This window comes from Rhea pennata, chromosome 31 (assembly GCF_028389875.1).
Source record: "Rhea pennata isolate bPtePen1 chromosome 31, bPtePen1.pri, whole genome shotgun sequence".
NCBI classification, from domain to species: domain Eukaryota; kingdom Metazoa; phylum Chordata; class Aves; order Rheiformes; family Rheidae; genus Rhea; species Rhea pennata.
The window spans coordinates 20,417-42,071 of NC_084693.1; the positions used below are offsets into that span (position 1 = coordinate 20,417).

Here is a 21,655-nt window from a genome sequence, read left to right on the forward strand (position 1 = left end):
AGAGGTGGCGGAGTCTCCTTCTCCGGAGATATTCAAAACCCGCCTGGGTGCGATCCTGTCTAACGTGCTCTAGGTGACCCTGCTTGAGCAGGGAGGTTGGACTAGGCGATCCCCAGAGGTCCCTTCCAACCTTACCCGTTCCGTGATTCTGTGATGGCACTGGCGCCTGCAGGCTCTCCGCAGCCCCGCGGACGCCCGCAGCTCTCCCAGCTCCGGGCACGCGGGCCCCGGCCCCAGACAGGCCAGGGAGCAGGCCGGTGCCCTCGCAGGGCCCTGGAGGGGGGGCCCCGGCTGCCCCCACGACGACGGGAACCACCCCCAAGAGTCCTGAGGGTCCAGGCCACGCAAGGGCAACTCCCCACAGCCCCGGGAACAGCACCGCGTCCCCTGGGAACCGCAGGCGCTCCAAAGCGCAAGAGGCTCGGGCACCGGCTCCCGGCCCCGGGCGCCCAACGTGTAACCTTCTCCCCTGGGCGTCATCTTCAGGCAGGGGGGCGTCCGGAACCACAGACACGACCGCAAAGAATGAAGCGGCTGTTTATTGTTTTACTGGGCAGGAACGCCACCTGGGAGCGAGCCTGCCACGGAGCTCGGTGCCGGCACGCTTCCCCTTACCCTGTGACACCTGAAGAGTCATCGCCACGCCAGCGTCCGTCTCTCCGACCGTCCGCCCGTCCGTCGGGGAAGGGTCAGCTCCCGCCGCAGCCCCCGAGGCGGCAGGCGTCTGCGTAGCCGACGGCCTGCCCCTTCTGCTTTTTCCTTCGGGGATAGGATTCAGCTCTGAGAATCGGAGAGGACAACGCCTGAGCTCGCCTGCCTGCGCTTCCGCTCTACCCCAGACCAGAGCCCCGCGGAACGCTCGCACGGCTCTCTGCTCGCCTGCCGCACGTCGCCAGTGTCCGCGTGGTGGGCCTGCACCGTATCAAACCCAGGCCTCAGCTCGGCACGCAGAGCGGAGCGCTAGCACAGGGGAAGATGGCAAACGCCGAAGGAGGGCTTGCAGCCCGCTGCTCGGGCTTCAGGGCTTACAGTTTATTATTTACGGATTTTTCCCTCATCAGGAAGCCCTAAGCCCTGAACCTGAAGTGACGAACTGCACATCTTGGCACCCAAATGGTTTCTGAGGCTGTAAAGTCTCGGGATGAGGTTGCATTTTCAATCCTGCACCCTGATCGCTAAATGAGGGACCTGTGAACTGTGCCTGATAAAGACTGAGCCCCACAAAATAAAGTGAGAAACCACAACCGCGACGTGAGAAACCCTCAGCAACAAACTACATAAACCTCGAGTGAAAAAGTCCAAACCCTTAGCTTTAAGCAAGGAACGCCACAGCACCCACGAGCGTGAGAACAGTAAGAAGCGGCCAAAGAGTTTTGCCCACAGCTTAGGAACTTTCCCCTTCATTTAGAAGGGCAGCAGAACAGGAAGACGTGCACCACAATCCTGTTACAGTTGCTGTTTAGAGGCTTGGGCTTAGCCGCCGCTAAAGCGTAAGCACGTGCACAAATCGTGCCGCTGGATCGCGCCAGGCTGCGCGACCACTGAACGCACCTGAAACGCCGCAAGCGCTAATTCGTCTCCCCCACGGACCGTTGATAGTTTTGCTCCTCTCGGCTCCGCGGGCAACCATCCACGGCCAGTGACGCCCGTAACCGCCAAGGGCAAAACCACTGCCACGTCCCAGCCCTGCTCACACGCAACGCAGCCCCGGGACTTAGCTGCGTCCACGCCGCAAGCCCGGGCTCGCCTTCCGCTCGTCTTCGGCGGCCAGACGCAGATCTCCGCGGAGAGCTCCCGGCGACGACAACGCTCTTTCGACGGCCAGACTACGCTCAGCACCTGCAAAGAGGCCGGAACAGCTACCGAGAGGCCAGGCAGCCGCACGGCCCTCCTAGAGCTACTCCCTAGTCCACAGTTACGACCGACTGTAACCGACCGATAACCCCTGTAAGGAAAGAAGGCTCAGAGGAGACGAACGCAGGCAAGATGCCCCTGAAGCTCAGGAACGGTATAAGTGCATACGTGGCTCAGCCCAACACAGAGTATAAGGCCTGAACAACCAACAAAGGAAATTTTGGAGAGAGCGACGGGCTGGAGCTGGCTTCAACCCACGTATTCCTTCCCGGCGACGTCGTGACGGTGAGTGTATTGTAGAGTCCGGTAAGAAGATTTACACTTGTACTGTGATTTCAGTATATTACTGTATCACTCCCCTAAATCAAAAAATCTCACGTAACGTCACATACCTTTAAATTAAGCCACTGTAATAACATTGCGCCCTCCGTATGTGTGGAATATCTAGAAGAACCCTGTCAGAGAGTACTAGGCTCCGACAATGACCCTCAACGCGAATCAAACCACCTGGGAGATTCTCATTTTAGAGCCTTTTCCCTCCCAAACCTTTAACGATGGTTTCCTAACCTGGGCAGATGCAGTGCCCCCCCCTCCACCCCCCCCAGCATTGTAACAGTTTTCATCCTGGGATCCCAAGTTGCTCTTATGACGTGAAGCAGCAAAGCAAGGCAAAAGGCAGGTGGGGTCCCGGCTTACTCATCTCGCCACAAAAATTCTTATTTTAGGCCTCACCGCTTCTTCCAGGTAAACAGAGCAAAATACAGCTCCAAGCAGGCAGCTGAGGCTTCACGCAGACCCGGTGACCCTGCCAGCAACAGCAGGGCCACGGTGACCGGGCTACCCGTCGCTATTCCCCGCTCCCTTTGCCCGCCTGTGAATTGCGGCTTACTACTCACAGGTAAGGACGCGGCCGACCTTCCTACGGCCGAAGGCTCCTCGTCGGGACCGGGAGGAGAACCTTTCCGCTGGCATCTGGATCCTACCGGCCGCTCCTGACACGCGATAACTTGCAGAGGTCCGAGGGCGGTAGCCCGTAATTCTTCACGGCAGCGTGCAGTCGTTCCCCGACGTTACGAACGCCTAGGATTAACGCAGTTTATAAACGCTACCGCTGTAAGGCGTAAAGACGTGCTGAAACGTCTGCGAGCAAAGAAAACATCTGTGTGTCTGACAGGACGATGCAGATGCATCAGCGCCTAGAGCTCAAGAGGGGGCTAGCGACCCCTCTTGGGTGACATTCTTCTAGCAGGCTGTCTAGCTGAACTCCTCCATCTTGCCTAAGAGTCTGCCTTGGGACGTTATAACTTTGTCTGCCAGCACTTGTCGATGGAGGCATAGTAAAATCCGTCACCCTACAAAAGTACAGAGGAAAGCAAAACAAAAAAAACGCCTCCCCCCAAAACCACACACAAAAAAAAAAAAAAAAGAAAATCTCTGCAGAAAATCGTGAGAATCCAAAGCGGTTTATAAGCACAAAAGCAGCTCTAACACACACACACGCATGCACGCAGGCAGGCAAGGTAAACGGGGAATACGCAGGCCACAAACACCACTTCCCCCACCCGTTTTGGAAGGTGTGAGGACGCTCGGGTGTGCTGTGAAAGGGAAGTTAGAGTAAGTGGCCGCTAGAGATTAACCTGCCGGAAACCTTCTGCGTCCTGGTTTTTGGCGCAAGCGTGCTCTGCCCCTCAGTCAATTCAGGCACGCGCAGGAAGACTCGCCGCTCGCAACGCTCGCACAGTAAGCCCCCCCTCCCCGGCTCGTTAACGTGAGCGCCCGCCGAGCCGCTTGCAGAGATGATCCCCTGCCGTCCAGTCGCGTGCCGGGCGTTACTTCTACAGAGGGACCTGAGCGCGTTGGATTGCCTCTGTCCTATCAAAGGTAGGAGTCTCAAAGACCGTTACAGCCCAGACCGCTGCTAAATGGCCTTTCTCACACCCAGAGAGTTTGTGTTCCGGCCTCAAAGGGGATGCCAGGATCTCGCTGCTGGCACCTGCTTTCCCTCACCGCTGTTTTCTAACGGTGCTGCTCCCACAGAGTCAGCAGATGTGGAAAGCATTGCTGAGAAAGGCTTGCCTTGTCGCGGGAATTTGAGGGCAGGAGATGTTACTCAATCCCACGAGGCTTTAACGTTTCCTCTATCCACTGCCTTCCTCTTTCCCCAAATACCACCGCCAGGTAACTAACCGGGGGGTTGCACTAATTGATCCCTCTGAAAACCATCTCTTAATTTTACGGTTCGTGCGCTTTCTCCCTCTCTCTCTTTCTCCCTCTCCTTCTTCGGAAACTTTGGCCACTTCAGTATCATTCCCCTAAGATAATAATTTGCAGTCTCATAGCTTTTAAACTAGGATCTTTCACAAACGTGTTAAGTCACACGCGCAGAAACACGCGTACGTAGCGTGCTCGCTGTAAGGCGGACAGACCTTCGTTATACGTCTGTGATCCGTTATTTCGATCGCTACTAACAGTGAGCCTTCCTAGTCAGGAAGGACGGGCTTTCGTTCGCGGGAGACGGAGACGGCTCTCGGCTGGTTCCACGTGGTTTTCGCACCTCAGCTTGCTTACGTTTTTCTGGTCTCTTCAACTTCAGCCCTGGCAATTCGTCCGAAAGAGTAAGTATTGTATCCTTCCCTGTCTATCTGCACACCTAGGATAACAAGACAAAACACAAACAGCCAAAGCAAAACTAAGGTGGATGCAGTTAACGGTATCCACAGGGCAGGAAAGGGTTGCTTAGCCTTCAGTACTGCCTCTGGGAGGCCGAAATAACAGACAGTCGTTACCAACAGTCGCCTTACTTGCCCGTGGCAGAACACCTCCTTCTGCAGCAGGTGCTGGGGATATCAGGGGTCTACTGCATTTTTGCTTCCTCGTTTCATTCACTTCGTCCCTCAGGTATTAATCACAAAAAGACCGCTTGTCCGGCTTTCCTCTCCGTCAGCATTTACTATTGTTGGTTCTAGCTCTGTAACAAAGAGAGAAGCTGGCATTTTACTCTCAATGAAAGGCAACGAAAGCATTTACGCATGTTCTTTTTTTCTCTTTCCCGTGTTCTTCCCCCTTTTTATACTGTTTTTTTCTTCTCCTCTCCCCTCCTTTCTTAAAGGAAAGGTCTCAATACAGCACTTTACATCATACGTTACAGGGTAAACTGTTTGGAAACATTCCGTACAGCAATTAGGGCTAGGTTATTAGACGGGCAGGCGCATCACCTAATGCTTACCTACGCCATCTTCCATGAAGCCTTGTTTTTATCCTGCTTCAGTACTATCGTTACTGTCCCGTACCCTTTCTCAAACCTTCGCACGCACCCGCTTAACCGACAATTCCCTCGGTCTTTAACTACACGGAAGAAGGACGGCACTTGATGTGCCTGTCTCTGTTTCCGACCGATCACCTTTTTGATTCAGCTCCCAGATTCCTCTTACACTCAGATGCTTGCCTCATAGGTGATGACCAAATAGCTGGTTCGCTACCTGTAGCCACTTCTTTTCAAGATGTCCCCTTTTACAGCTCAGCTCTCTTGGCTGCCAGCACCTTCTTTGGGCACCCTCTGTCCACATTCATAACAATGGCGCGTGCTGCCTTTCTCATTCTCTCAACCCTAACCCTGACCCTAAACCCTGACCCTAAATGGCTCCCCTAGCCCTAGCCCTGACCCTAAACCCTAACCTAACCCTAAACCCTAACCCTAACCCCTAAATGGCCCTAACCCTAACCCCTAAATGGCCCAACCCCTAACCCCTAACCCTAACCCCTAACCCCCAACCCCCACCCCCTAACCCCCACCTCTAATCCCCTAACCCAACCCTAACTCCTAACTCTAACCCTAACCTCTATCCACATTCGTAACAACGGCGTGAGCTGGCTTTCTCATTCTCTCAATCCTAACCCTAACCCTAGCCGATTTTTGCACGACGCGGCTCGGAGGCAGACCCCACCTCTGCTGCACAGCAGAAACTTCGCCCAGGGTAGCCCTCTTGGCACCAAACGCGTTCTCTGCACAGCCCCTAGCCACCCCAATGCCAGCAGTGCCTCCAGCTTCTCTCCTTCTCTTCGTCCTAACCCTACCCTGAAGAGCTTTCGCAGGCCAGCCTGCGAAATAGAACCCCATCTGGGGCACGCCCAGGAAACTCCTTGCAGTTTAGCTCTCTCGGCTGCCAACACCTTCTTTGGGCACCCTCTATCCACATTCGTAACAACGGCACGAGCTGGCTTTCTTGTTCTCTCAATCCTAACCCTAACCCTAGCCAATTTTTGCACGACAGGGCTCGGACGCAGCCCACGTGACCCTCCCCAGGGCTTCCCCTGGGATTCCTCCTCCCCCTCCACGACATAGCCCCCATCTGACCCCAGACCCCCTGCACTAATCTGGCCGCGCACCAAACCCCACTGCAGCCCCAGCGCAACTCCTTCGTCTTCCCTCCCCAGCATGCTGCCTTCCTCCCCACCCTCCGTGGCCCTGAGGCACTGCTCTTACCCACCATGTGCTCGCTCCCCACTGCCCCGATACATGGCTACGCCAGGCCCCAGCGCATTTTTCCCCAGCATGGTCCTCCTTGGTTGCGCTTCACTGCCCATGACACTCCCACCCGCTGAGACCTCCATCACGTGCAAGACCCACAGCCCAGGACTCACCCCCATCCCCAGCCCTGCTCACCTCCTCTGTGGTGTGGCCAACGTTCCAGTTCCAGCAGGCAGTGTGTGGCAGCACCTCCATTGTCCTGGACCGACCCCGACACGAGCTTCTTCCAAATACAGACCCTAGTCCCAGCATGTGCCCGCTTCCTGCCCTTGCCATCAACCCAACAGGCCCTGCCTGGGACTTGTCCCAGCCACAGGGCTCACAGCTGCAGCCCATCAGGGACAGCTGGGACTGCCAGGGCAGCAGAGGCACCCCCACTCTTGAGAGCAGCTCAAGGCAGAGCCCTGGAGCACACAGAGAATAAAAGGGAGCATTCAAGGGAGAAGGGAACAAATCAAGAGCTGCGGGTGCAACAAAAGTTTTTTTTTAAAAAAAAAAAAAAAAAAAAAAGCAAGGATAGAGCAAACAGAATGATTCTGGGGGCACCAAAAGGCAAAGGGAGGGCCCTGGGACACACCAAGAAGCACCCAAAAAACTCTGGGACAGAGGAGAAAGCTAAAGAGAATTTTGTCACATGCTGCAAAGCAAATGCAGGGCTCTGGGGCACACCAAAAGGCACACGAGGGGCTTGGGGGCAACCCAAAACGATAACTGAGGCATCCTGGGGGCATCAAAGGGAAATGCAAGGCTCTAGGACAAACTAAAATACAAATGAAAGGTGCCAGTGCACACCAAAGATGCCGTAAGACATGTCACAGGGGCCAACGGAGCTAACAGGACTATGCTTGCAGGCTCCCCCCATCCCCACAGAAACACTATCTCCCAGCACAATGCACGCAAGCCCCAGACCCACAAGGGACATCGTGGAATGCTGAAAGCAAATCATTGAGCAGTCTGGGGACCTCACACAGCCCTGGAGGGGCCCTGGCTGCCTCCAGGATGATGGGAAATACCCCCAAGAGTCACAAGGGTCAAGACTATTCAAGGGAAATTCCCCACAGCTGTGTGAACTGCACTGGGTTCCCTGGAAAGCACAGGGACCCCAAAGTCCAAGAGACTTGGGGACCAGCTCCCAGCCAAGACACAGTGTGTAACCTCCTCCCCTGGGCACCACGTTCAGGCCCTTCTTCCTGAGTGCAAAGGGACTGCAGGAACCACAGACATGAGTGCAAAGAATAAAACAACCGTTTAATTACTGCACAGAAACACCAGGAACTGTCTGCCACAGGGCTCAGTGCCAGTACACTCCCCTTTACCCTGTGACACCTGAAGAGTTGTCAACATGCCAGCATTGGTCAATCCAGTGGAGAAAAGTTGGATCCTGCTACTGCCCTTGATGTGGCAGATCTCCGGGGAGCTGTCAGCTACCTTTCCTTCGGGGACAGGAATCTGATATTTGAGAGTAAGACCTCTGATCTCACTTGTCTGCACTTCTGCTCTGCCCCAGACCAGAGCCCTGTGCAAAACCTTCGTGGCTCTCAGCTCACTTGTCGCCTTGGCAGTCTAGGTGTAACAGTCCTGCACTCATCGGAGTACAGGGGAAAGGGGGATTCACAGCCCACCATTTATGATTCGTAGCTTACAGTTTACTGTTTAAGGATTTAGACCTTTCTATTTATCAGAAAGCCATAAGCTCTGAATCTGAAGTGATAAACTGCAAATCTTGGAACCTCACGATTCATTGGAGCTTTAAAACTTACGGATGAGATTGGATTTTAAATCCTACAGCCAATCAGCAAATAAGCAAACTGTAAACCCTCACTGATAAATACCGAGACACAGAAAATAAACTAACAAACAGTAATTCCCGATTGAGAAACCCTCAACAACAAATTCTAATCAATAAACCGTAACGGGAAAACCTCTGAACATTTTTAAGCAGGAAACACAAACACCATGCGCTGCATTGGGCATGCGTGTGCGGCCCCTTGCGAGCAGGGAAGGGCGGCAGTCAACGCGCCGCCTTAGTGCGCATGCGTTAGCTAGCGGGCTACGGTATCGCGGTACAGGCAACCGAGGGCAGCCGTGAGTCAGCCGGCTGCAGAAGCAGTTTGTGCGCCCGCAGACACAGCTGTGAGCTGGAAGAGCTACGGTGCGCGCGTACGAGCTGGCCACGCCGCAGCAACAGGCGGAGCCGGCTGATACCCGCATGCTGCGGCTGGTGTACGGCATCGTCTCTGGATTCCTGGATGCCGCAGCAGCTTGGCGGTACCAGACTGTTATCGCTCTTCCTCTTCTCGCCTGCCCCGTTCGGATGCCCGCGGCGAGACTCTGTTTGTAGCCACAGAGCAGGCCCGAAGCTAGCCACCCCCTCGGACGGCGCGGGCAGGTATACCCCCGCCCTATCCCGGTGCGCCTCTCCTGCCTGGCGCCGCTTCCCGTCGTTCCTCTGCCCAGTGCCGGACCATGTCCGCCTGACCCCGCCCGGCGCTCGCGCCTTCTCCTTCGCTGCCAGTTCTGCTCTACGATTGCCCTTGGCGGCACTCAGCCTCCTGTCGCCGTGGGCGGAGTGCAGTCACCACGGCAACGCCCGGAAGGGGCGTTCCGCGGCTGCCCCCAGGTCGGAAATGACGTTGAGTCTTGCACGGAGGCGGCTGGGCCGAGTTGGAGCCATGTCGGCGGGCGGCGTAGGGCAGCGCGACTCCGCGGCCGCTGGCGGGTGAGGCCTGGCGACAGGGCCCTGGCGTGGCGGGTCCTCGGGCGCTGCTTGGAGGAGAGGCACGGTCGGGCGGCGCCGAATCGTGGTGGGGCAGCAAGTGAAGCGACGGCGGGAACTGAGGCCTTTCTGTTTCCCAGGCGCCGCAGCAAGTGGGATCAGCCTGGTCCGTCTCCAGCTTTCCTTCTTCCTAGCGCGGCGCCGCTCCCCGGACGCCCCTTCCCGAGCGGTGGAGATGGCGGCTCCGGCGTGGCGGGCTCCGAGAGCTCCGCAGCCCCCTCGGGCGCTTTGGATGCGGCCGCGGCTGTGGCCGCGAAAATCAACGCGATGTTAATGGCTAAAGGCAAACTGAAGCCGGCGCCCAGCGCGGCCGACAAGGTGGGTGGCCGGGGACGTTGGGCCTGCGAGGGGATCAGTATTATCTCTGTTTCCTGAAGACCTGCGAGTATTATTTTTCCTAGTATCTCTCGCTGAGACGGGAGAAGACTGATCTTTGCCTTGTAAATTAGGCTTTAGCAAAAACAATTAGAAAATTTTCTTGTGTGCTTTCTGAATAACGTAAAATACTGGCTGAACTGCAAGTTATGTTCAGTCTAATTGCTCTTCCGGAAGGTTTAATCAAACTGACCTTTAGTAAGATAATAAACTTCTTGAAATATTTTCTAAATCTTGCTGCTGATCTAAAAACACTGTATAAAACTATCAGTTGAAAATACTGAAAACAAACTATTGTTATATTTAAACCAATCGTGAATAGGAGCACATATTTAATTTATAAACAAGTTTTAACTTAAGGCCACGTGTTCTGCACATTAATGGCCCACGCTAGAACCAAGATTAGAAGACTTTCTGAAGTTTCCCTTCCCACTTGGTTCAAATATGAAGTTAAAAGAAAAGTACATTTTTATCACATATTATATGTTATTTTTCATGTGTGTGATAGTGATGGAGCTGATGCTTTCTTTGACTTGGCTTGCATATTCTAAGGGATTGCCTTGTGAAGTGGTATCCAAATAAGTATTCATTTTGTCATTGAATTTGTTCACAATTAAGAAAGAATGGTAAATGCTCTGCTGTGTCTTCATCATAAATTGTTCTCCATAGGTTGCGTATCCAAAATGGCCCTTATAGTCTTTCTAATATGTATAGTTTAGTAGCGAGTATTTCTTTTGATCTTTGTAGTCAGCAACCTTAGCTGTTTTTACAAATTCTTTGCTGCACAATGGTGTTACCTTCTCAGTACTTGCGTAATCTTGATGTCCACATGAGGATGTGAAGTTTCCAGCATTGGTATGGCATGAGATCTCTTGAAGGACAAGTGACAGTGACTTGGTTTGAGGTGGTCTACCTATTCATACTAGATGCAAGTAAAATCTCTTCCCTGTTCCACAATTTTACATAGTGAAATATTGGAAGGCACTACAGTGTCTCATATTTCCAGCTATGCTTTGTCAATAAGCTCTGGTAGCATTTTGTATGAAATTGTATTGCTTAGAAACTTAACCAATTCAAGAAAGTAGTGGTGTGGGGTGTGTTTGGTGTCTTTTTTTTTTTTTTAAAAAAAAAAAAAAAAAAGGTTGCTTTGGAACTTAGGAAATTTCCAGGGGTGTCATTTGCAGAGTAGCTGATTCTGTTTTAAAATGATAGCATGGCTTCAGACGGGCAGTGTATGGAAATTAAGGGGTCTGCAGTGCTATGAATGTGTTACTGTGGTTTTTTTTGTTATTTTTCTTAAGTGCAGAAGGAATGAAGAAATAGAATGCATGTAAAACTCATGAGAATTACAGTCATTTATAGGTGTGCTCTGGTTCTCATACTAGAACTGTGCTTCACGTGATATTTATGAGAGTAGATAATACTTCTAGCATGTTACTGGGAAGTTTGGTTCATATAGAACTCTCTTATGTTTGTCTCAAAAAGCATTTGGGAGTTTTTAGGTGGGCATATGATGTAGCCATCTGTACGTGGAAAAAGGTATAAGGTCATTGTTCTAACTACACCTTTTCTGTCACATTTTCTATAGTTTGTGACTCCACGATTTTTCTTGCATATTACTTGGAGGCTTTCACAGAGTATTATGGCATTGTGAAAAGGGAAATCGTAGTATGGAAGAGCTTATAGTTTGTATCCCATGTATGTGCAAGGGAAATTAATAGAACGCATAATTCATATTTCTCTCAGTCTCCCAGATTTCTGTTAGAGGTGGTAGTTCACATAAGAAGCCTTGGTGTCCAATTGAGCAGTTCTGCTCAGTTCTACCTAGTTGTTTCTCCATTTATAAAATGGAAATTGTCATTACATTAAAATGTCTTGAGAATAGAGCTATTAGTATTTTCATCTGGGTTTGAGGTTGTGAAGCCGTAAGTTGTTAAGCAGTAGATGTAACTAATGTTTTCTGTTAATATTTATGAAATTTGTAGGTTCAACAGCTGAAAAGAGCGAAAAGGGGTATTCACCTCTTACACTACTAGGGCCAACTTGTTACATGGTTTATGTCAGTTTTTCTACCAGTAGTCTTTTGCAATGGTCTTCTTTGAAGCTGCAGGCTCTGGGAAAAGGTCCGGCTACAAGTAAAAGTAAAGATGACCTTGTGGTGGCAGAGGTAGAAATCAATGATGTACCCATCACGTGCAGAAACCTGCTGACAAGAGGACAGACTCAAGATGAGGTATGCTCAAGATCTGTGTGTGACTTGTGAAGGTTGTCAGCACTGTGTGGGCAGGCACCTGTTTGTAATGTTAAAAGAGTTAGTGGTAAACTGTATTGAGTGGCTGTTTCTTCTTTTTACAGCAGTACTCATTGTATTTCTTAAGACACTGGTATTACTCTTTCAGGTTTAGTATCTTACTGATTTATCCCATGAAATGTCATGAGAAACTAAACTAGGGTAACAGCTATCCTTTAGTGGGCACCTTTCATTTTCTTACCATGTCAGTAATGACTTCTAGTCTTTTCGCATAACACCTTAGCTTAAACTGTTTATATATATATATATATTTTTTTTTGCCTAGCTTTTTATTACTGGTAAACCTTTCACTGGGTTTTGAAAATTATTTATAGATAAGTCGACTTAGTGGAGCAGCTGTCTCAACTCGAGGGAGATTCATGACTGCAGAAGAGAAAGCAAAAGTGGGACCTGGGTTTGTATTTTTTTTTTTTTTTTATAGGATGGTTAGTTGGTGGGAAGTTTTTTCTTTTTCTTCCAAGTATTGTCCCTTTTGCCTGACAGGGTTAACTGACTATTCTATAAAGTGTTTCTAATGTTTACTGTTATGATCATATTTACTCTTCATAATTTACGTAAATATTTTCTGAATATTTTGGGGATTTATTCTTAAGTGCAGAACTTTGTTTATTGAGTGCTGTGATACTATATTTAATATATTATTGTATGTTCTCTGTGGATTTAATGGAATATTTGGGGTTTCCCTCCTAGAGATCGTCCTCTGTATCTTCACGTCCAGGGTCAGACACGGGAGCTTGTTGACCGTAAGTGTACAAGGTGTTCTGCTTTTAGCTGTGATCGTCTGTGATACATAAAATAGAAAGTTTTGTGGTACTGGGGGGGTTTGTTATGACTAGTATGCATTTGGACTGTAAATAATCTAGGTGCGGAGACCCCGTTTAAACATTATTGCTAAGGCTTCTGCTTAAAACTGTCTAAAATGCTGTGTATTACATCTTGTAGTCAGTCCACAGTTTTAATCTGATGACTTATAAGGAATGCCTACTTGGGGGTGGAGGGACACAGTTACTGGGCAGATACAACTCCTATCTGTAAGTTTATTCTCCAGTGATGTGCTGAGATCCTATTGCAATAGGTTTGTTGACAGAGAGATTTTCTCCCTTTAACATTCAAAAATCAGTCTCTTTTTGTGTGTGTGTAATATCTAAATTTTTCTTAAGAGCATGGAGACCTCCTATGCCCACTGGAAGAAAGCACAACTATAAACTTTGTTTTGTTTTTTTGTTTTTGTTTCTTCTGTTCAATTTGTTCTATGTGTTGGTTCACTAGTTCAGCCTCAGTTATCTCTTGAAGCTACTGCCTGCCCACTTGTGTCTACTGTGATTTCTACTGCCAGCACAGTTTTTTGGGTGTTGACTCACTCATTTATGTAGGTGTAAATTCCGTACTGTGTTAAAATAAACTTTTTTTTAAATTTTTTTCATTTGCTAAAATAGGTGGGCTAGACTGCCCACCCACACACATTAGGCTAAATTTTATCAGGGCAAGGAAGGGAGGAAGAACCCTGAGGCTTGTTGCCATTCTATGCCTTCCATAGAATATGGAAATGTGACTGAATCGCTTTACAGTTTGGTTAATCTGGGTAGCAGTGGCCATTGGCTGGATACAGCATGGTTTGTTTTCACTTGGAGAAAAAAGTATATATTGTTTCTTTCTTCAGCCTTTCCGTTTGATCCATGAACTTGCTTTGATCGTTGTAGCTAGTGTTGCTTTCAAAGTTAACTTGTCTTGATGTGTGGAATAGTGTTGGAGTGGGTGGAGGGGGAGATGTTTGGAGCTTTCTAATCTGATTGTCTGGAAAACTGCTGTGTTTTTCCGCAATTGGGCACCTGGAAATCTCATGTATGTGTACATGGTAAAGTGTGTCTGGTTTATTTGACAGGAAAAGCAGCATTTTTTTTGGCTAGTCTAATCGGTGAATTTTTTAATGAAGAGTGCTGATATTTTTAACAATTATTAGTATTTCTTTGCTGAAATATAAATGGATTTCATGTACCATCAACTAGGAGCTGTTAACAGAATTAAAGAGATAATTACTAATGGCGTAGTGAAAGCTGCCACAGGTTCTAGTCCAACGTTCAACGGAGCTACAGTTACTGTCTATCACCAGCCAGCCCCTGTTGCTCAGCTGACTCCAGCAGTTGGCCAAAAACCTCCATTTCAGTCAGGGGTGAGTAATTCATTTATGTGACTTTCACTGTATATCACTGATTATATGTACACTTCACAATAGATAAATCTTATAGTGTGCTGTTTATTAAAAAAAAATCTACATGCGTCTTAGTAAAAACTGGAGGACTAATCAGATGGAGTCTGAAGAATAAGACTCAGTTGATACTAGCCTCCTAAAAGAAAAGGATTGGAGAGAGCAGTCCTACTTACAGAAAAGCAGAGGGCTGACTGCATCGTCCGACATTAGTTGTTCTGACTGCGGTAGAAATAAGTTAGCCTCTGGTGAAAGGAACTAATTTTCACTCCTAAATTTTAGGAGTGAAATAATCTTTTACTGTACCTTTTACAGATGCATTATGTTCAGGACAAATTATTTGTTGGTCTGGAACATGCTGTACCTACGTTTAATGTGAAAGAAAAGGTGGAAGGGCCTGGTTGCTCCTACCTGCAGCACATTCAGATTGAGACGGGTGCCAAAGTCTTTCTTCGTGGGAAAGGCTCAGGTTGCATAGAACCAGCATCGGGCAGAGAAGCTTTTGAACCCATGTACATCTATATCAGGTATGAGAGGTTAGGAAAAAAAAAAATTCCCAGTGAGCAGTCATGAGTGTTTGATCAGTGCAAGACATTCTTAATTCTGGGTAGCTAAATACAAATTAAACAGTGCCATTTGTATTTTAGTAGAGATCTCTAAAGAGATAAAGATAGGGAAGAAGGGATCATGCACACCATTTAATCGTAACACACAGCTTTTTGGGGGGAATGCAGTAAAGTTGCATTCTCCTTGGACATGTAGTGATGTTGAGCGTTAAGAGAAAAATACCATACGCATTGACCAATCAAGTCATTGTTCTGTGCGTGTTTCTTGCAGTATTTAAACTGTTCTGAATTTTCATTTAGAAGATGCGTGTTCTTCGTTTGCTTTTACAGTCGTGCTAAAAGCTGCGGAGTCACTAAAGTACTGTTGAGGTGATTGATCACCCATTAAAACAATAAGATCTGAGATTAGGTTGCTGTTGAAATAAAAAGCTCTAAAATTTTGTGAAAACATGTTACGCTTATGATTCTTTTCTTTGTTTTCTTATATGTTTTCAGTCATCCAAAGCCGGAAGGTCTGGCAGCTGCTAAAAAGCTGTGTGAGAATCTCTTACAAACTGTGAGTAGTTCTACCATATTGGACTTGTACAAATAGAAGATTTCAGAACCTGTCATAGCTTTAGTGTGCCCCAGAGTAATGGGTTTTTTATACTCTTAGCAAAACTTTCCATGTGCTATGACTTGCCAATATGTTTTTCCTTTTAAATGTGGCTATCTGATTTTTTATATGTAGAATAGACGCTTCTCAGAATGAAGGTGTGGTAGTGGAATTTTGAAAAAAAAAAAAAAAAAAAAAAAGCAAATGCTTCATGAGCAGAGCAAGGAAAAAGAAAAGGTGTGACTATATAAAAACATAAAGTAATCCTGCTTTTTTCTGATGGCTGTAGATTCTCTTGTGCTTCTTTACTTGCTTTTAGCTTCAAATATTATCCAGTGCCACAAACTCTTATTTTTTCTGAAGAGGCTGTTTTACTTGACACAATTTTTATAAAATATCTCACACAGGTGAAGAAATAATTTCTCAACTGTTCTTGTGTGAATGGGCTACCACAAAATAGAATAAAATCCTGTGAGGTATAGTCTGTTTGCACTGGTACAGGCTACAGCATCTGTTTGGAAAATACCTCAAAGCTTTCAGATGCTTTGTGTTTTTTGTATTTTGTCCCTACTTGGGTAATTCCTTTACTATTTTGCTCTCTCCTGTTATAAACATCCTCTGCACATAGTTAAGCATCCTGCTGTATTATATTTTACACAAATTTGTCACAGAGAACAAGATTGGTGGCCGTACTCTGAGGTTTTTCCCATATTCTTATTTAGTTTATTACTGTGTCTTTGGGTGTAATGTATTCCACAGTTAAAGTCCCCTTTTATGGTAAGTTTTATGGTGATACATGGTAAGATGCTCTTTGCTTGCAAAGTATTAATATAGTAAATAGATATTTATTTTCTATTTTTTGAACATCCTCTGTAGGTTCACGCTGAATACTCCCGATTTGTGAATCAGATGACCACTGCAGTACCTTTAGCAGGTAAATGGTAGCAATAATGAAGTCTTTAGAGTGGCATTCTGTCTGTGGCACTGTACTTAAAGTTAGATTTTGTAGAGTTCTTTACATGTACAAGTCTTTGTTACTTTAATTGAAAAGGAACCCAGTATCTTTTACTTTTGGTAATAAATTAAATATTTTTGTGAATCTACCTGAATTGAAGATAACCCCCTCCCTTTCTCCCCCTCATCTACTAGGCTTTGCACAACCTGCTGCTATAAACAGTGTACCTTCTCAGCCATCATATTATCCTTCAAATGGATATCAGTCTGGTTATCCTGTTGTTCCCCCTCCTCAACAACCAGTTCAGCCACCATATGGTGTACCAGGCATAGTACCACCTGCAGTACCATTGGCACCTGGAGTCTTAACAACATTGCCTACAGGAGTTCCACCTGTGCCAACACAATATCCAATATCTCAAGTACAGCCTCCAGCCAGCACTGGCCAGGTAGTGCCACAAATGAATTCCTTGGCTCTCTAGTTGTCAACTTACTAAGCTCTTTCTTTGCTAACAACAAAATAATTAAAGCGGTTACAGGTCAATAATTTTTTTGGAGCGTGCATAAACAATCTCTGGTTACTGCTTTGCTCATGCTCCTGTTACTTAAGGAACTAAATTGTTGCTATGGCTACTTCTTACTGCAATGTTTTTTGATAGCTGCATATTAACATAAAGCATACTTGGGGTGAAATCACTTGTATGAAAAGTGTCATTGCTGAATGTGGTAGTTATATAGATACAATGAGCCTGAGTTACAAATAGTGAGTCATTAAAGGTGGGCGCGTTCTATAAACCAAATGTGTATTCTGATCCTATGTAGGAATATGTACATTGAATTTATACTTTATATGCTATTTTCTTCTTTTTTTTTTTCTTTTCCTGCATGCCAGAGTCCACTGAGTGGCCCTTTCCTTCCTGCTGCCCCAGTAAAAACAACCTTGCCTACTGGAACTCAGCCACAAGTCCAGCCCCACTCCCAAGGTCAAAAGAGACGCTTCACTGAGGAGCTACCAGATGAAAGGGAGTCAGGACTGCTGGGATATCAGGTGGAATAAAATCAGCAATTTTACTGCCAACACCAAAATCAAACTTTGCTAGAGAGGCCATCACTTTATTTTAAACAGACATGCAAGACTTCTGGCAGATAGCAGTAACTGTTAAGAAACCTGGAGATACCACACTTCTATTTCTTTGAGCGGATGCACTATTTTTAGACTGTGCCTTATTTGATTCATCAGCAGCTTGCTCTCTTTAACTGCATTTTTTTCATGAAGATTAGCAGTCCCTTCAGGCCAAAGAGATGACAGTAGGGTGTCGATGGTTAGTTTAAGGGGAGGCTATTTTGTTTTTTTCTTTGTGGGTCTTTTTAGTGAGCTTGTTGGGGAGGGGGAGTGAATGTGGTGATTACCTCTTGATTTTCCTGCTGCCTGGCTGGGCTTTTCAGATAGCCAAAGTAAACTCCACAACTTTCTTATATATATATATATATGTATATGTATATGTATATATATATGTGTGTGTGTATGTGTATATATATATATATATATATACACATATATAAAGTGGTTTTGAGTTTTTTTTTTTTTTCCCTAAAGACTTGTATATGAGTAAAAGAGTTTCTGCAGATGCTCTTCTGATCACTTTCCCCCTTCTGGCAGGCTCCCCTTTCCCACCTCCCACCTCCATTCTCTCTACCTCATCATTCTAGATTGTATATGTGGAATTTTACTGAACTGGCTTTAAGCCCATAGGCAGAAACCCTTAATAAAAGACTTGCCTAGAGAAAATAAGCAACTGCCTATGTATAAGATGTAATATTAGTGTCTCAGCAGAGTTTATTGTGTCATAAGGTCTACATACTGTACAGAGTTAGCTGATTGAGGAGGTAGTAAGTCAATCTGTGAACTAAGCAGCTATGTGTCCTGAACTACTGGGAAGATGGACTAGATGGTGAGGTCTCTTCCATCTTAGTTGGAAGCATGCCTGAGCACTGCATTAGCCTCTTCAGTATTTGTATGATAAAACGTCTTGTTTTAAGATTGACGATCAGTAGCTTCTTCCATATCTTTAATGGCCAGTTTATGTTTTTTTCGTGGCTGTACATACAGTCAGAAAGAGGAACTACTTATCCTGTTCTGTAGTTGACAGTATACTCTGAAAAGTTGGGTTTCCTGTCATTATCGTTAAGGAGCTATAGCTTATCTTGTAGTTGTAGATTTGCTAATGCCGTGTGTTTTTCTGCTCATAGCATGGACCCATTCATATGACTAATTTAGGTACAGGCTTCTCCAGTCAGAGTGAAATCGATGGAGCAGGATCGAAGCCAGCAAGTTCCTCAGGAAAGGAGAGAGAGAGGGACAGGTGAGTGATGAAAGGATTATGATCAGACCTTTGATTCTGAAGAAGAGCTCATCTTAAAAGATAAGAGGTAGGGTGAAATATGAAACTTGTATTATTACTCATTTGAGAAGCTTTCAAAGCTCAACTGTGGTTTTACAGCACCTAAGGTATGAGAGGACTGACAATAACAAGGAGATTCAGCTACAGAACCAGTGGTAGATTTTTTCAAATTCATCTTAAGATTTTTTTTTTTCTTAAGGATCGTCATTTAACTTTATTACTCTGTCACTTTTAACTCAAACTGTACCTTATCCCACATTTCACATTTTTGTCTGGGTACGTTAAGTTTGAGATTTTGAGATGCGGTGTATAAAATGGAACAGCACATTCTATTTGCTCTTTATTCATTTTTAATCTCTCATCTGTATTTTTTTTCTACCAAGTACAATGAGAGCGATTAAAAGTTAAACCACTCCACTCAGGGACTGAGTTGTGATTTTTGTTAGCACTGTAAAGCAACGAAGACTGACTGCAAATAAAACTACCTTGGACTGTGTGCTTGTTTTTAAATCAATGCAAGTACTTATTATTTTTAACAGGCAGTTGATGCCTCCACCAGCTTTTCCTGTCACTGCGATGAAATCGGAATCTGAAGAAAGAAATGGTGCGGGGTCTTTACCAGGCAACCATGGTGAGTGCAATGAATAAAATAAACTTACATGGAAAAGTGGACTTGAAGTTTGCTCTGATCTTTACATACATTTAAACAAATTGGTAATCTTTCTTTACAGTGTTTTTTTTTAAGTGAAAAGGAGGTCATATTCCACTGCTCTAAAAATCATATGTCTTCATTGTGCCATTGTGACTATACATACATGGCACTTCTCTTTAAAACTTTAAGTATTTTTCTGAATAATGTGGAGGTGATTAAGTGAAAGAACAAAGGCTGGGATTCTTGTCCTATCAGTCATATGAGGCACAGAACCTCATGGGATTGTTTTGTAATACAGGTGTCATGTGGCTTTACGTTGTGAAGGCTGTCTCTAGAGGCACTAAGGAATATCTGTGGGAGTTATGGCTCAGGTGTGCGTTTATGGACCTGAGTTATGTCTACCTTGTCTGCGAACAACAGAAGTGTTACTAGATTTCATCCTTCCGTGCATCAATTTATAACTTGGAAAAACACGTGATCGCTAAACTTCCTAGTGGTTGAATAGTGCTTTGATATTAGGTCTGCAGATAGATCACATTAGTCTGTTTAACCTTAGTTTTTCTGCAGTATTGCTCCCAGAGATTGCTCCTCTTTAGATTTCTTTTGAACAAAGTTTCTACTTTTCTTACATATTTATCTCTTTAACGGTGAAATTGCCACCACTTAGACCCATTTGCTAACTTTGCCTTTTCTGTGTGTTTCTTTCTTCTTTCTCTGTTCTCTTACATGGTTCTGATGGATCACATGTGCTGTTGCTGGTGCTGTTTCGTGTGGCCTTCGACCTTGGGTGACCATTGGCCTTGTGACCTCAAAATGGTGTCCAACTAACAATTTACAATTAACTTTTTTTAATTAACTTGTTTGGGGGAATTTTATCTCTTTTTTTTTTCTTATTTTCTTTTCTTTTTTTTTTTCCTTCTTGGGGTTTGGGAGGGTTGTTTGTTTTTCCCCTTCTAGATCATCAAGCTAAGAAGATGAAAACTGCAGAAAAGGGGTTTGGATTGGTGGCATATGCTGGAGACTCATCAGATGAAGAGGAGGAACACGGTGGCCACAAAAATGCAAGTACTTTTTCACAGGGATGGAGTTTGGGATACCAGTACCCTTCCTCACAACAGCGAGCTAAACAACAGATGCCATTTTGGATGGCACCGTAAATGCTACAGAACAATTTTCGTATGTCTTTTTTTTTCCCCTCTAGCAATAATGCATGTATATTACACAATGAACTTCGCAAGTATGCATTGTTTTTACATTTGCAGAAGCTAAAGCTTCAATATTCCCTCTTGAAAGGGCTCCATTATTTTTAAAATCCTTATTTCTGCAGTGGATTTGTCAACTACAAGAAGTACTTGAAATACTATTTTGGCATGGGAAGTCCCTTATAAAATGGGGGAAGCACTGTAAAGAGAAATTAGGGACGCTTGTCTCTCCTTGTGCTTCCCATCTTTCCAGGACAACTTAAATGCAAAGAGCCAGCAATGCTGACTTCGTTATACATCTGGTGTTTGTACTTTATCTAGTGTTCCTGCTGTCAGCTTGTTTGCAGTCCCATTGGACTAATGGTGACCAAGGATTCAATGTTTGGACTTTCAACAAAGAAAGGAACATTCAGTAGTTCTGAAAAACTTCGGGATCATGCTTCTTAAAACTCCCAATTTGTTTTTATTTTGTCACCTGTAATTCAGCATTTTTTTTTCTTTAAAACATGTTTTTACTAACTCCATAACTCTTGGTCCTAGCTAAATGTCTGGGGGGGGGGGTGTGCTTTTTTTTTGATTGGTTTGTCCTTCCAGTTATCCTGAGGTGGACTTGGTACTTTATCCATGGTACTTAATCTTTTCAAATTATCCCTGTGTATTTCATTCAGCAGTTCAAATGGAAGTACTTCTCATGAGGATCTCCCAAGATTCTCTCGGTCTCTTATATTCTTTTGCTTATTTGAGTCTACCAGTTTTGTTTCATGGTGGTTTATGAAAGAAATACAGCAGCCTGGTGTATACATCGCCAGAGACCTGAATGCGAGCATTGTTATTGCATTGGAGCACAGACGTGGAACCTCTGAATTAAGTTGCTGGATTGCTTATGGATATGCACTGTATCGTGGCCTTTTGGCCTTTCCTCCCAGGGCGGGCAGGCTCTTGCAGACCTTTTTTTGTGGGGGTGGGGGGTCAGGGTGTAATGAAGTGTGAATCTGCTGAGTGTGGGACTGTGAAGAGGCACTGGTCAATGTTTAAGACAAGTAGTAGTTTGAAAAATGGGAACGTGTGTCCTTTCTGCACACTAGAAGACCTTGCTGGCTCCCTTGTATAAACATACTCTCTTTCCTACATCTTGTAAATAATTAGAACCATACTTTCATTATAAATAAATGTATAAATATTCTGCTTCTTGCTTCTTCTTGCACCTTGAGGTCTAACTGTAATGCGGGACGAT

The 21,655-nt window shown here is 45.8% G+C and overlaps 1 protein-coding gene, 1 long non-coding RNA gene and 1 other non-coding gene across 6 annotated transcripts; 2 read left to right on the plus strand and 1 right to left on the minus strand.

Annotated features, from left to right (window-relative positions):
• Nucleotides 1–521: 521 nt before the first annotated feature.
• LOC134152587 (uncharacterized) lies at nucleotides 522–8,917 on the minus strand. Of its 2 annotated transcripts, none has more exons than XR_009961039.1 (6): nucleotides 6,518–8,917; nucleotides 4,656–4,822; nucleotides 4,281–4,504; nucleotides 2,751–2,934; nucleotides 1,552–1,839; nucleotides 522–780 (listed from the first exon to the last, which is right to left on the minus strand). It is a non-coding gene; the product is annotated as an uncharacterized LOC134152587 (long non-coding RNA). The 2 variants fall into 2 exon arrangements; XR_009961040.1 differs by lacking the exon at nucleotides 6,518–8,917 and adding an exon at nucleotides 5,081–5,276.
• A 92-nt stretch (nucleotides 8,918–9,009) lies between these two features.
• On the plus strand, nucleotides 9,010–21,606 carry KHDC4 (KH domain containing 4, pre-mRNA splicing factor). 3 transcript variants are annotated; one of them, XM_062598046.1, is made up of 14 exons: nucleotides 9,010–9,101; nucleotides 9,239–9,476; nucleotides 11,638–11,766; nucleotides 12,159–12,238; nucleotides 12,535–12,587; nucleotides 13,851–14,014; nucleotides 14,366–14,577; nucleotides 15,112–15,172; nucleotides 16,088–16,145; nucleotides 16,361–16,614; nucleotides 17,058–17,213; nucleotides 18,416–18,528; nucleotides 19,107–19,198; nucleotides 20,177–21,606. In XM_062598046.1, the coding sequence occupies exons 1-14, from the start codon at nucleotides 9,010–9,012 to the stop codon at nucleotides 20,374–20,376; spliced, it is 1,902 nt and encodes a 633-aa protein (XP_062454030.1). In that variant the 3' UTR covers nucleotides 20,377–21,606. The 3 variants fall into 3 exon arrangements, with proteins under 3 accessions (XP_062454030.1, XP_062454031.1, XP_062454032.1); XM_062598047.1 differs by having other exon boundaries at nucleotides 9,035–9,101; nucleotides 11,644–11,766; XM_062598048.1 differs by lacking the exon at nucleotides 20,177–21,606 and having other exon boundaries at nucleotides 9,035–9,101; nucleotides 18,444–18,528; nucleotides 19,107–19,192.
• Nucleotides 14,134–14,262, plus strand: LOC134152619 (small Cajal body-specific RNA 4). Its single transcript, XR_009961046.1, has one exon. It is a non-coding gene; the product is annotated as a small Cajal body-specific RNA 4 (non-coding RNA).
• Nucleotides 21,607–21,655: the final 49 nt, after the last annotated feature.

Bases quoted from the DNA above. Each gene is read 5' to 3' on its own strand.
- KHDC4 (XM_062598046.1), top strand. From the start codon at position 9,010: ATGACGTTGAGTCTTGCACGGAGGCGGCTGGGCCGAGTTGGAGCCATG. The intron at 14,578-15,111 runs GTATGAGAGGTT...ATATGTTTTCAG, and splicing joins CCCATGTACATCTATATCAG to TCATCCAAAGCCGGAAGGTC. The intron at 15,173-16,087 runs GTGAGTAGTTCT...CATCCTCTGTAG, and splicing joins GTGAGAATCTCTTACAAACT to GTTCACGCTGAATACTCCCG.